Source organism: Dasypus novemcinctus, chromosome 7 (assembly GCF_030445035.2).
Source record: "Dasypus novemcinctus isolate mDasNov1 chromosome 7, mDasNov1.1.hap2, whole genome shotgun sequence".
Lineage (NCBI taxonomy): Eukaryota > Metazoa > Chordata > Mammalia > Cingulata > Dasypodidae > Dasypus > Dasypus novemcinctus.
This window is the reverse complement of record NC_080679.1, coordinates 34,108,520-34,122,196: the sequence shown is the minus strand read 5'-3', so window position 1 is coordinate 34,122,196 and position 13,677 is coordinate 34,108,520. Positions and strand designations below refer to the sequence as shown.

Sequence of the window (13,677 nt, the reverse complement as noted above, 5' to 3'; positions counted from 1 at the left end):
CTTCTGAAATGTGTTACAGGATATATTCTTTCTCTGCACATAGCATGTTTGATGAAATACATCTTTAGGCTAAAGAAATCTTTTTTCATGGTCATTAATTTTTCTCACTTTCCTTATGAGGAAATGATGCACACAAAGGTTAAATAACTCAGTCACAATGACTGAATGAATTCACATCAGACTTCAGTCCTGGGGTTTACTAGTTGACTTGTACAAACACACAGCTATGTTTTTCATCCTCATTTGAAGAATATAATTAATGTAAAAATTCTAATTCTGCTGATTGCTAAAATTTCAACATGCCTACGATGCTTTGGGTTCTTCCCAGGAAACATTTTAACATAGAATTTTACTAAAATCTTATATATATGTTTCATACCTATGAATATTACTTAAAATATTTTAAAGTCATCAATTATTTTCAAGTGGATTGAATCAGATTTTTCCTCAAACTAGTTTGAGTACATAGCTAGCTCTTGAAGTAAAAATTTTGTCAGGACTGAAATAAAATTGCAAATAAAATTTAGAGTTTAAATCTGCTGGTTAATTCAAACTGTTGTGCCATTGCATAATGTGTAAAAGAATGATTGTCATATTTAATTTTGGAAATTATTAAGATATTTAGGGCATGCATTTATTGAGGAAATTAGTTAATTTGGAATCTTTCTTATTTAATTGAAACATCAAGTGTATTCCTCCCCCTCCCCCCCATACTAATTCTAAGTCAGGTGATATGACCAGGCCTCTAATCCTATTGGTATTAGAATACAATCTGTCTCCTGGACTTTGAAGCCATGTCTTTTCTTTGGAGGAGATAAGAAAGTGTCTTATCTTAAGTCTGGAAGAAACACAGAGTTGTATCAAGGTAGTGGAGTGGTTATTTTCCCAGACATAGCACAAGTTTAGCAAGCCTGAAGAAAAAGATTAATCTCCTCAAAAAGGACTTTGCTAACTTGGGACTGGACATGGCAATCCTGTTTCCAGGCACCCTGTGTATCAGCTTTAACAGTCAAAAGTGTATTTGCTTTGACTTTGATGTGGCTCATCTTTTCTTAACTACTCGAATTCAAGATTTGGAAAAGAAGGAACAGTGGTGAGCTGAGTAATTCATTGGATTCTGATGAGGAGCTCTTGAGAAATTTTATTAATCCTGAATTTTAAGTCCTTGTAACTTTAATATAACTTTGGTATGAGCCTTTTCTTTCCTCTTTGCACTTTAATCACTGTATTTTGGTATTGCTGTTGCGGGTAATGGTAGCTATAGATTTATAATTTCATGTCTTTCGAGGTGTTTTGGGTTTTATTTCAAAATGTGCTATTTTTATACTTTGCACTTATGTACTTAAACATTTAATATTAGTTTGAATTCATTAAAATGCACTTAATCATGCATTATTCCATCTTTTAAGTATTTTCAGAAAGTATTTGATTTTATTAGAGAAATTAATGTGCAATTTTGTGACTTATACCTTGTTTTTATAGTCACACATGCAGTTGGTATTTATTCTAGTTAGTAAGTTTGGTATTTGTCAGGAGACCTTTAGCAAGAATTGGCTGGTTAGAAAGTATGATTCTTTATTCTGAGAAGTTGTTGAATCTGAGAAGTGGCTCTTAGGACCTGGGACAACTCCCTTGGAGATTTTTATTTTATAAAGGACATTGGTAGGTGATCACATTTCATCCTGGAACAGCTGATGAAAAGGAATATTGATTTTGCCTGTTATGCTGGGGTTTCTAGGGTCTTGAGCTTCTTAGGTCTTTAGTTTTTTGTTAGTCTTATTGTTCAATCTTGAGTAGAAAATACATGTTGTGAATGTTTTAAAGAATAATCTTGAAAGACTTTTCAAGGGTGTTTCGGGGTAAGATTATATTTAAGTCTCACTTATATTCTCTGGATTTAGCGCAGTGCATAGCATATAAAAGGCACTCAATAAATATTGAAAGAGGAAATTTAAGCATTTATTAGTGGTTCTAGTCTTTGAGAGGAAACAGTTGCCATTGCTTCCAGTTTGTTAGTGTAACACTGTTAGTGCAAAGGGACTAATTTAGTATCACACAATATAGATAAAGCATAAAATAACTTAAAGCTTTGGAAAACTATAGATACTTTTTTTTTTTTTTTTTTTGCTTTGCACATAGTAAGAAAAGCATGACTATTCAATGGTTTCAATCAGAAGAATATGTATGGTACAGAGAAGATGTATGTAAAGTTTAAGTATGATCACAATATTTATTGGGATACCTTCCTAATAAAGAAATTTCCCATTTTTCTTACCCTAATATTAAAAGTGGAAGTAAAAATGGAAGAGTCCAGTAGACAGCAAATCTTTTCTTACAGTGTTCACAGAGAGATCCAGCACAGGACATCATTAGAAGTTCCCTGATTTGTATGCAAATCAAATTATACTATGAAAAGATACTCAGTGGAAGGTATTGGTAACTTTCATAAGGTTCTCAGTCCTTGAGTCTTATCATATGATGGGGGGGGGTGTCATAGGGAGAATCCTCAAGTTGTGTTTGGAGTGGAAATACTTTATAACTGGGTCCTCATATTCACATATCACAACCTAGGTGTCTGAAATTCCTACATCTATCTTTGCTTTGAATTTATATGGGTTATAACAAGGAAACTTTGATTAATTAACCAAGTATTCATGAATATTGCTAAATAATGCAAAAAACCAGGCATTTATGGACAAATGGCTTTTTTTTTAGTATGAATAATCTTATTTATTTATTCACTTTTCTAATTAATTTTCTATTTTTAAAGAGGCTTTAGAATACATAAATGTTACATAAAATATATAAGGGATTCCCATCGGCCCCACTCCCTCCCCCTACCACTTTCCCACATTAACAACATCCTTCATTAGTGTGGTACATTTGTTGCAATTGATGAACCCAGATTGAAGCACTGCTACTAACCATGGACTACATTATACAGTCTGCATTATAATTTATACTTTGTCCTGCACAATTTTGTTATTTTGGCAAAATATACAAAGGACTGTATCCATCACTACAATGTCATGCAGGACAAATCCAATGTTCTAAAAATGCTCCCAAATTACACCTATTCTCTATTCTTCCCTGTCCCATCCCACAGAACCCTTGGTAGCCACTGCCTTTACATCAGTGATAAGAGTTCTTTCATTGCTAGAATAATAATAATTCTAATTTAGTCCATTTTTCATTCCCCAATCTTGAGGATTTGGGGATGGTGATGCCCATTCTGTCTCTAATTGAGAGGGGCCTTAGATCCAATGGGGTAGATGGATGGAGTTATGTTGCTTGCAGTTGCAGACACTCTCTGTTCCTTGGGATGGACATTGGCCATGATCATCTCCTTGTTAGTTGTCCTGGGTGAGTACATTGAATGAAGAGTAGCTGTTGCAAACTGCTGAGATTCAGGGCTCAACTGGCACATGGATGGACCAAAGATTAAGTCTCTGGAACATCTATTTATCAGGTATAGTGCTAATTATGGGTTCAAATAAAAGAGGCAGAAGAGCCATGTGTAGAGAATCTATAAATGGTTCTAACTCTGTTACACTGGGAAACATAAATTCCAAAGTAAGGCCCACTGACAAGGTGCCATATTACTGAGCTATCTGCCTTATCTATAGTTTCTGGATATCTCTAGAACCCTCAGGAGTCCTGCTATTTGAGGCACTGTTTACTGTAGCAATCAATGAGATTCTGCTGAGAATTGCTTAAGTGTAACCTCTGGAATGACCTCCTGACTCACTTTGAAATCTCTTAGCCATAACAAGTCATTTGTATTTAACATTTTCCCCTTTTGGTCAACGTCATTTTCCAGATGCATTGCTAGTTGGTGCTTGGTAATAATTCCTCAGTTCCAGGGAGGCTTATCCCCAGGAGTTATGTCGCATGCTGGGGTGCAGTGTGGGGAGAGGTAGTGCATTCATATGCTGAGTTTGGCTTAAAGAAAGACCACTTTTGAGCAACAAGGAGGCTTTCAGGAGCTATCTCTTAGGTAGTATATAACACTTGGGGGAAACGGACTTTGGCCCAGTGGTTAGGGCGTCCGTCTACCATATGGGAGGTCCGTGGTTCAAACCCCGGGCCTCCTTGACCCGTGTGGAGCTGGTCATGCGCAGCGCTGATGCGCGCAAAGAGTGCCGTGCCACGCAAGGGTGTCCCCCGCGTGGGGGAGCCCCACGCGCAAGGAGTGCGCCTGTGAGGAAAGCTGCCCAGCGGGAAAAGAAAGTGCAGCCTGCCCAGGAATGGCGCCGCCCACACTTCCCGTGCCGCTGACGACAACAGAAGCGGACAAAGAAACAAGACGCAGCAATAGACACCAAGAACAGACAACCAGGGGAGGGGGGGAAATTAAATAAATAAATAAATCTTTAAAAAATATATATATATATAACACTTGGTTAAGTTTCAATTTCACAAGAATTTGATCTATGTCAAGGGCCTGGCATAATGATCTGTCTTCCTTCACTAGACATTGCCCTTGCACTCAGGGGATTCTTGATGTCCTATTGAAGAATATAGCAGAAATCTCCAGGATGGGAATTCAATACTCTTTCAGTCTTTGTGTGTATCTCCACACCATCAAGATAGTGCCCCATGAACCCTTAAACATATTCATATGTCCTAGAAGCAAGACCCAGGTAAACCCATTCCCATGTTTTCCCACATCACTGACTCCCCATAACAATAATTCTCACCCACCATTGCTGTGACCCTTCTGTGATCCAAAACCTCTCCAAAAATGAAGCCAACAAAATAACCAAATAAATTTAATAAGAAAATGAAATAATAATGAAAAAAAAACCCCAGTAAAGTATAAAAAATTAAAACAATTTGAAATAATAAAAAAATAAAAATTTAGCCATTGCATATTTCATTACCATAAGATCTGTTTTCCTGCATGTACAGTGACATTTTCGTCCATATATTCCCCCAGCATCTTATTTTTTTCATTTTGTCTTCAAAGGAGCTTTAGGATACAGAAAGGCCACATAGAGAATACAGGTGATTCCCATATATCCAACGTCTTCCCCTTTTCCCCCTCTCCCTTATTAATAGCATTTTACATATGGATGGTATAATTGCTACAATTGGTATAGGAATACTGATGCATTGCTATTAGCCATGGTCAATGGTTTACATAATGGTTTACATTTTGCATCGTACACATTTATAGGTTTTGACAAAATTTGAAGTGGTCTATATCTGTTATTGCAAGATCATGCTGAACAATTCTGATGCCCTATGTTCTATCTGTTTTATTCTCCACTCCCCTCCCCTTGGAATCTATGATAATCAGTAAGTTTCAATTTTTGAAAATAAGATTCATATTTACTTGATGAGTGGCTTTTTGGGTCAGGATCTTTAATAATTTGCTAATTTAAATACAAATATTCCATCTGACAAACCTTTCTTTTTTCCAAGTTACACATTAGCATAACATCCAGAATAACTATCATGGTACTCATACTTTTCCCATTATTCCTATTTCTTTCATTTTTAAAATTTTTACAACACTCATAATTGCTCTTTTCCTAGAATTTTTACCATCGCTATTTGACCACCTCAACTTCTAGTCCTAACCAATTTACTTTTAAAAATAAGATTTTGAAAGCTTGCTCTAATTTTCAACTTTCTGATATTTATTTCAGAATAATTTCAAGAATTTTTCATGTTCAGAAAGATTTCAAGAATGTTTTCGCGAAATAACCAATTCAATAATCCAGGTATAATTAGCAACAGTATTACACATTTCTTCTTTCTTTCAACTGAATGTGATCTTCATGGGGTCAAATTACAAATAAATGGTAACAAATAAACAATATCAGAAAAAAAAATTTAATTCTTCAACACCCAGAGGTGTGCTAGTAGCTGAAATCCAAGCAGGTTCCTTTGTGTAATTAGCAATTCGCAGAGTTGAGGGCTCAAAACGATGCATTGTTTCTCTTTCCTCTTCTTTCTCTACTTCTGCATCTCTTTCCTCTTCTTCTTTTTCCCTTGAAAGCATTAATTTTTCTCCAAAAAATTTTTGGCTCTGTATGATAAAAAAGGCATTCCTGCCTTATAATGACTCAACTCAGAAATCTATATATCTGGAGTAAGAAATAGCTGTGTGTCCCATTCTTGGGGATTTTCGATAAAAATATAGTAAGATAGAATGTAATGTTTGTGAAAGCAGTGGCCTTATTGCCAGGCGGGCAGAATACTACTTTCTGGACCAAATTTTCCTGAGACTAGGAGGCCATGGGAGAAATAACAAGTGTCCTATAAAAGGCGGCAGAATAGAAATGTGCGTAGGTGACCTGTTTTTACTTAAAAAAAAAAATGGCCCCACGTCATTCCCCATGCCCCTTACTTCACGAGGTCAGTAACTTCAAGACACATTGCACAACTTGCTTCCCTGTGATCCACAAATGTGTTTAATTTTAAGAGAGTCCAATGCTGTCCTGGCACACTACCTTCACTACCATAGATAACATCTCTGCATGGCCAGGGTTGCTCTTCAGAGCCTTGCACAATCATTTGTGTTTACCCTCAGCCAAAGTCAAGAAAACAAGCCCTTCTGAGCTGTTTGCTCTGTTTCGTACATTAGAAGATGGTTTTGTTGCAACGATGATCACTGTGCAAAAAAGGTTAACGTTGAATTAAACATTTTTATTCTTCCTTAGAAATAATTTACTGTTTAGAATGAACAATGGCTAATGATTTAGTCATTCTATCTTGTGAAATTACGTTCTATGCATGTTTAGGCCAAATCTTTTAAGAAAATGCTTAGGCCAACATTAAGTACAGAATTTGAAATATTGATTATCTATCTAAATATTGCACTCTATTGTCTATCAAGTTCTTTATATACTCTATTACAGGTTACCATGACTGGCTACAGGATAGCTTGCTATACTTTATGATGGATACATATGTTTTTGAACTGTTTGCAAATAATCTATGCTCTAAAACTTGTAATTGCAGCTTGTTTTTCTTCCTCTTTGTGGATTAATTTATACTTGAGCTTACTTTGCTTGTACTTTGTTCTGTTTGTGTTTGACTGTGTCTTCCATTTGCAAAGGTCACAGTGAATTCTGAATCAACTTTTTGTCCCCTCTATTCCCCTCATCCCACAAAAGCATAACAAGCTTAGTTAATTCATTGGCTGATTCACTACATCCTCTTACATTTGCAGTAATTCATTCATTCATACTCTCTAGAAAATGTGTATGCATCTAATATTGGTCTAGAATATATACTCAATATTCTGAACTAAATAGATTACATTCAACATTTCTACTTGGTCTAGTGGCAATACATTTTTTAAGGCAGAAACTAGTATGACAAGATTTATTCTTTATAAATACAGACTGTTTGTCCTATATTTATAAAGAGAAGAAACCTCTTCTCTTTAAGGTGTTTTCGATTGGGGTCTTATAAATGATAACTATTTTTATTAGCCTAGGATATAAATCACATGTGCCTTGGATTTAAATATGTGAAGGCATTTTTACAAGGTCTCTTTCCAGCTGCATTTTTCACTGTCCTTTGTATCACTTCAACCTTTATGTTATAAAATGTTATCTTGATAAGCACATTCATTATAATTGGTTCCTTACTTTCTACCCCTCAAAATGCCAGTTGAATCTTAATGGATGTCTTACTTGATTGGATTTCCAAAGACATCTGATTATTTAAGAGCTCCATCATCCAACAACCAAATTTCTGTCTATTGTCATTGATATGTGACGTATTGGTTAGGTGTCAAACAACTTTAATTCTTCTCCTCAGCCAAACTTTTTTGAGTAACCTTTCTTCTAGCTTTCCTAGATCTGTGATAGGAGAAAATATATGCCTTTCATGTGGATACATATCCATACCACCTTCTTTCAAAGAGAAGTCTTCTTTGTCCATATCCTTACTTGTGAGAGTGTCCCTTGTTATTTTACTTAGGCTAGTAAAAACAGAATTGAACTATAATAACCACTTCTACTTTTTATATTCTATTTTTATGAATACCTTCTCAAACACAGAAACTTTCTTTGGGGTGTTGTTGTATGTCCTTTCCTCTGAATTTATTTGTTCTCCAGTCATCCTTTGTTTTTTGCTTTAAATTTGTCACTTTAAAATACTTTTGGTAGAATTCTTAATTGATGAAGCTCTTATCCTATTCCTAAACATCTTTATTTCTTTTCATGCCCATCTGACATATTTTATTTGTTCCTGCTTAAATAAGCATTACTGATCAGAAATTCAGTAAACAGGAATCCATTCACTCATTCACTCAGTTTTTCCAGAAGCAACTCTTGCATACTTGCCATATTAAGACATTTTCATAGATACATCACTTTCTTAGAGTTGTTTCTGCTTCATTATATAGCAAAGCACTCTTCTAGAAGGCAGTTGGCAGTTCTGTACCTTTTAAGAAGGAATTACCCACTAATACCACTATCTATCTTCTCTTCATTCTAAAACCTGAGGCCTTGATTCTCCTCATTTTTCCCAATTGATAGCAGGCTTTCCCGTATTTACATCGTTGGACTTTCCAAAAGAAGAGATACTTGATATTAGTACATATGTAGACTACTGGTCAGAGTTGCTTTCTCTTCCTTTGAAGAGGGTTTCTTCAACATTAATATGAATGAATTAACAGCCAAAAGTATGTAAACATCAGCTGACAAAAGAACTAGAGCTAATTAAAAATATGAATGTGTTCAACCTCACTAGTAATTTAAAATGTAATTGAAAGCAAAATACAATTTTCTACTCTTAAATAAGTAAATAAAATAAAAGCTTATACTCAATATTGGTGAGGATCTATACATTGCAACTCATATACTACAATTGGTATGTAGGTAGGTAAATTTTCTTGGGAAGGAAATTTGGCAGTATTTATCAAAATTAGTAATATTGGTATGCATTGTAGCAGCAACAACAAAAACAAATGGGCTATTTTGCAGACATTCCAATTAAGGTTTTCAAAGAAGAGGTAATAACATTGGATATACTTTCAGTATAATGTTACCTGACAGAAGCATAATGCAAATTGATCATAGTTTTCAAAACTATGACCTGCATATGGAAATAAATGCTGGAAGAAAATACACTAAAATATTAGCAGAGGTCATGTTGGAAGTATGGGCTGTTGGTAGATTTTTTTCTTTACCTCTTTTTTTCTATTTTCCAAATTCTTTAAATATCCAAGGAAAATAAATTCCACTCTGTGCTTGATCTATTACCATTTTTCAATACCAGAGATCCCAATGACAAATTTATCAAATTAAGTGCTCTGAGAGATTTGGAAGGCCAAATGCTTTGATTTCTCTTAGGAAGTGCTAAATAATGCTATCATTTAAGAATATTTTTATCTGTCTATCTATCTATCTATCTATCTATCTTTCTGTCATTTATCATTTCTACATCTATCTCTCTCTATTTAAAACCTTTCCAATTGATAGAGGAAATAAAATACTTCCCCAGCATTAAATTAAAAAGTACTAGAATGTTTCTCACTCTATTAAAATTAGGATATTTAGTTTTAAATTCTCTACATAGGATTGTACAGAGAAAATAGCACAGTTCTGTAAATAGTGATAGCTATGATAAATGTACCTTATTGGAAAAGAAGAACTAACTCATGTAAAATATTTTGTTTTAATTAGTGCATGACTTACAGGATTAGAGGACCCTTAATGAACTGGTTCATACAAATTATGTTTCCTGATTCACAGATTCCCCCTGGCAAGCATGCACTCCTGTTGCTTTGCTCAGTTGTGTGCAGACAGTTTATGTAAGGGGAGAACCCTGTATATACACTTTTAGAGAAAAAAATCATTCCAAACCAAAAAGCACTTTCTTGAAAATGTTTTGGAAAAAAAAAATACCTCTCAAAAAAGTGTGACATTTCCAATACATTTATCACATCTGGCTTTAATGTTTTCTACCAATCATATCTTATCATCTCTCCCCTTTGATCAATCCTAGTGCAAACTCCCTTGCTAATGCAATATATTTTTTTCACTTTGGTTGGAGATTTCAGCCTATCTTGGGCACTCAAATCTCTGAAACTCCCCACCACTTTATATAAGCTTTTACATTCTCCAAGATGATTGTGGACTCCCAAAGGACGAATTTCCTAAGTCTCTAATTAAGAATGTTTAACCAAATTTTCTGCCCCTTCCCCTCTTACTCTAATGACAAGAAACATGGGACATAGTATGTATACAGGACAATTTAATGACAAAAATGAAAGCCCATTTCAACGATCACACCCAGACTTCTCTTTACGCCTTTGAGTAATGGAACTCAAGATGTTGATCCTAGTCTGGAAAACCATGTGCACTTTTATCGTGTTCTTTGGGTAACTTCTGTAAATGGTTAGAAAGTCTTTTGCTTGTTCAGGTGCTGGACTTCTCAGTACTCCAACCATCATATTTAAAAAAAATACAAAGAATGAAGAGAGGAATATACTACGATGTTCATTTCATGGGTGCCTTTGGTTAATGGGACTATGATTTAACTTATTTTGCATTTTGAAAATTTTCCATAATGAGCATATGCCATGTTTTCTAATTAGAGAAATACAACCCTAACTCTATGCTACACACACACATATATACATACACACTCAAGTAAACAAAGGTTGAAACAAAGGTCTAAGCTAGAATTGGACCAAGGTCATTAGCCAGTAAACACTGCTTCTAAGTCCTCAGTTATCTAAGTTGGAGATTTCCCTCCTTCCAGTTTCATCCTCCTCCAATTCATTTTCCATGATCTTTCTTTAAATCAATTTTCACCTTTATTTCTTGCTCAAAACCCTTCCATGGATACCATGAATACTGTTCATGGATTAAGGCCAACATTTTTTAAGGCACACAAGGTCTTCCATGATTTGATTCCTGCTTACTCTCCCACCCTGTACCCTGCATTCTAAGCTTTCTCTGTTTCTTTAAATATATAAAATACTATAATATTTGTACTATATATTAGTATATAGTTATACTATAATCTCACACTATATTATTTTATACTCTGTGTTGTTGTGCATATTGTTCCTCCTGCATTATAGTTTTCCTACCATCTACCTGGTGAACTCTTAAGTGTCCTTCAAGATAACATGATTTAATGAAATCACATACTTAAATTTTATGGCACAGAGAAAGGTGGTGGAATTTAGCTTTCCTTATTTATTTTAACTTGTTTATTTATTCATTTTACCATTGTATTTGGATGTACTACTGTGTCATTGCTTATTTTCTTAATTATTCTTCTATGCTAGATTGAGACTCTTTTTTTCAGCTTTCTATTGCCATGAGACATGCAGTAGTTGGATTTCAGAAAATGTCTATAGACAAATATGAGATTCAGTTTAAACTTTGTTCCTATTTAAAAAGTTCCCTTTTCCCTTCCACACCCCATCCAACTTTTTGGTCTATGTCAGGGAAATTTACAATCTTATGTCATTTTATCTTCTTTCCTGTTATGGGCAGCCCTTGAAAGGAGACTTTATCTTTTGGCATCCTTTGCAAGGACGTCAAAGGATGATATGGGTAATACTCAGTGCTGTACATAGACTCATGACTTAAGTGATAGCTTCTACCCATCAATGAGATTCTTTATCCACCTAGTTAAAGATGTTGAATTGAAGGGTTAAGGGAATTAGTTTCAACTCAGATTAAAACTCGAATGCTCAGATTTTGAAAATTTTATATGTAACATTTTAATAACCAAAGAAAACTTGACTTAGGAAAAGTGCTATTAAAGTCAGTGTTTGCCATTGTTTCTATTATAAATTTAAGAAACTTAAGAGGGACACAATAGGCTCCTTTGCTCCAGTTGTGTTTTAACTGATATTACTGATTGCTTTATAATTTGGACAAGACAAAGCAATCAATAGTAAAAATGTAATATATTGCATTACTAACCCAGAAAAATAATGTAAATAGGTTTACTGTATATTTGTGGAGAAAATTTTATTTTAATCTCCTGTTGTACTATGTGTGGTTTCCAGTGTCTTGGCAAGGCTTCAGGTTTCTTTGTGGACCCCAAATTTCTTTTGAGAAAATTTAGGTATCACATCCAAAGCAAGTAAAATACTTTGATCTTTAGCATTATAAGAAAGTTGCTACTCTTTAGGGTAAGTGATATGCCTAAGATTGTCCACTGTGTCTAGGTCATTCTAATCAGCTGCATAAGCAGTTCCTTTGATGCATGACTGGTTTTCTACAACACTAACATTACTTCAGCAGGAGAAGGTAATATTTGATAGTGTTGCAATTTGTATTACATGTCCATGGAACTTTGCAGGACATTACCTCAGGAGGAGGGGTTAAAGAGAAGGAGGAGCCATGGTTGGGGACATTTAATGACAGAATGAATGGAAATTCAAAGACCCCTGTGCTGTCAGCCTTAAACATCTGACTGTACCTCCTCCCCCACCCCCAACTTTCTGTCACATTAATTAAAAGATCTTATAACAAAAAAAACCCTCATAAAACATATGTAATTTTATTCAATTTTAGTCACAAATCAACATTTTCAAGATGACGAGGATTTTGACAGCTTGCAAAGTGGTGAAGACACTGAAGGCTGGTTTTGGCTTTACCAATGCGACTGCGCATGGTCAATGGAAAATTTCAAGACCTGGCATCAGGCTCCTTTCTGTCAAGGTAATATTTCCATATTCATTATTTTTGATAAAATTATTTGGGAGTATAGTTTGGCAGGTATAGTAAAGGTGTCACTTATCACAAAGCAAATACAGATTTGAATGTGACCCTGAAGTGCTGCCTTATTAATACTTGGTTTACTATAGATTCTACTGATTGAGCAAATGCTCAATTTTATCTGCTCTGACTTAAAATTGCAGCAATTTTCATCCAACATAAAGAAGTTCACAATTCCTGTGAACATGTAAAATGTATGTGTACTGTGTGCACTGTTTAGAGAACAGGCTATCAGGTGCCTCTCAGTGCCCAGACATTGGGTTAAAAAATGGAGTTGCCTATACTTGCGTGAGCCATATCACAGTGTCTTATATGTTAAGTGCCTGCTCTATGTTGGTTTAGAGGAAAATTTTCTCTTTTGAAATGAAAAGATTTTGAAAAAAAAATTGGAATGCAAATATCTGAATTATTTTGATATTTCCAGGTCATATTGGAGACACTACTTTACTTTTCCCTTCTCTCCTCATGGTCTGTCTTTCAGAAGTCCAACTTAATTATTTCACTTTACAAATGAAAACATAAAGGCAAATAACAGCTGATATTTGAGCCCCTCCAAGTGTATCTATAACTGAGGGGCAGGCCTAGGAATAGAACATTAAATATCTCCACCATTGAATTATGAAATTCTAGTAGGAACCTCTGAGCCTTCCTATAACTTAAGTAGATGTTATTACCAGAGAAATCTGAAATTACTGTATGGAAACTTTGCCAATTATGAGCATCTTTGACAATTATAAAATTTAAGTCAACAGAATAATTTTAAATATACTGCTTCTTCAGTACTAAGAGCTACTGAACAATAACAACAATTTTTATCTATTAATATAAAAATAATATAATATAAATAATAAATAATAAAAAATAATATAAAAATAAGTTTGAGTGTTCTGCTTATACTTTGTATACTCACTGGGTAGACAGAATATCCTGCAGATGCTTCCACAGCTTCTTCTGCTTAGGTTGC

The 13,677-nt window shown here is 34.6% G+C and overlaps 1 protein-coding gene across 1 annotated transcript in view; it reads left to right on the top strand.

Moving 5' to 3' along the window:
- Positions 1-12,387: 12,387 nt before the first annotated feature.
- Positions 12,388-13,677, top strand: part of CPS1 (carbamoyl-phosphate synthase 1) — a 127,532-nt gene continuing 126,242 nt past the window's right edge. Inside the window, exon 1 of the mRNA XM_058300192.2 lies at positions 12,388-12,656. Coding sequence (XP_058156175.1) covers positions 12,531-12,656 — 126 coding nt within the window. The 5' untranslated portion in view covers positions 12,388-12,530. The remainder of the gene's footprint in view (positions 12,657-13,677) is intronic.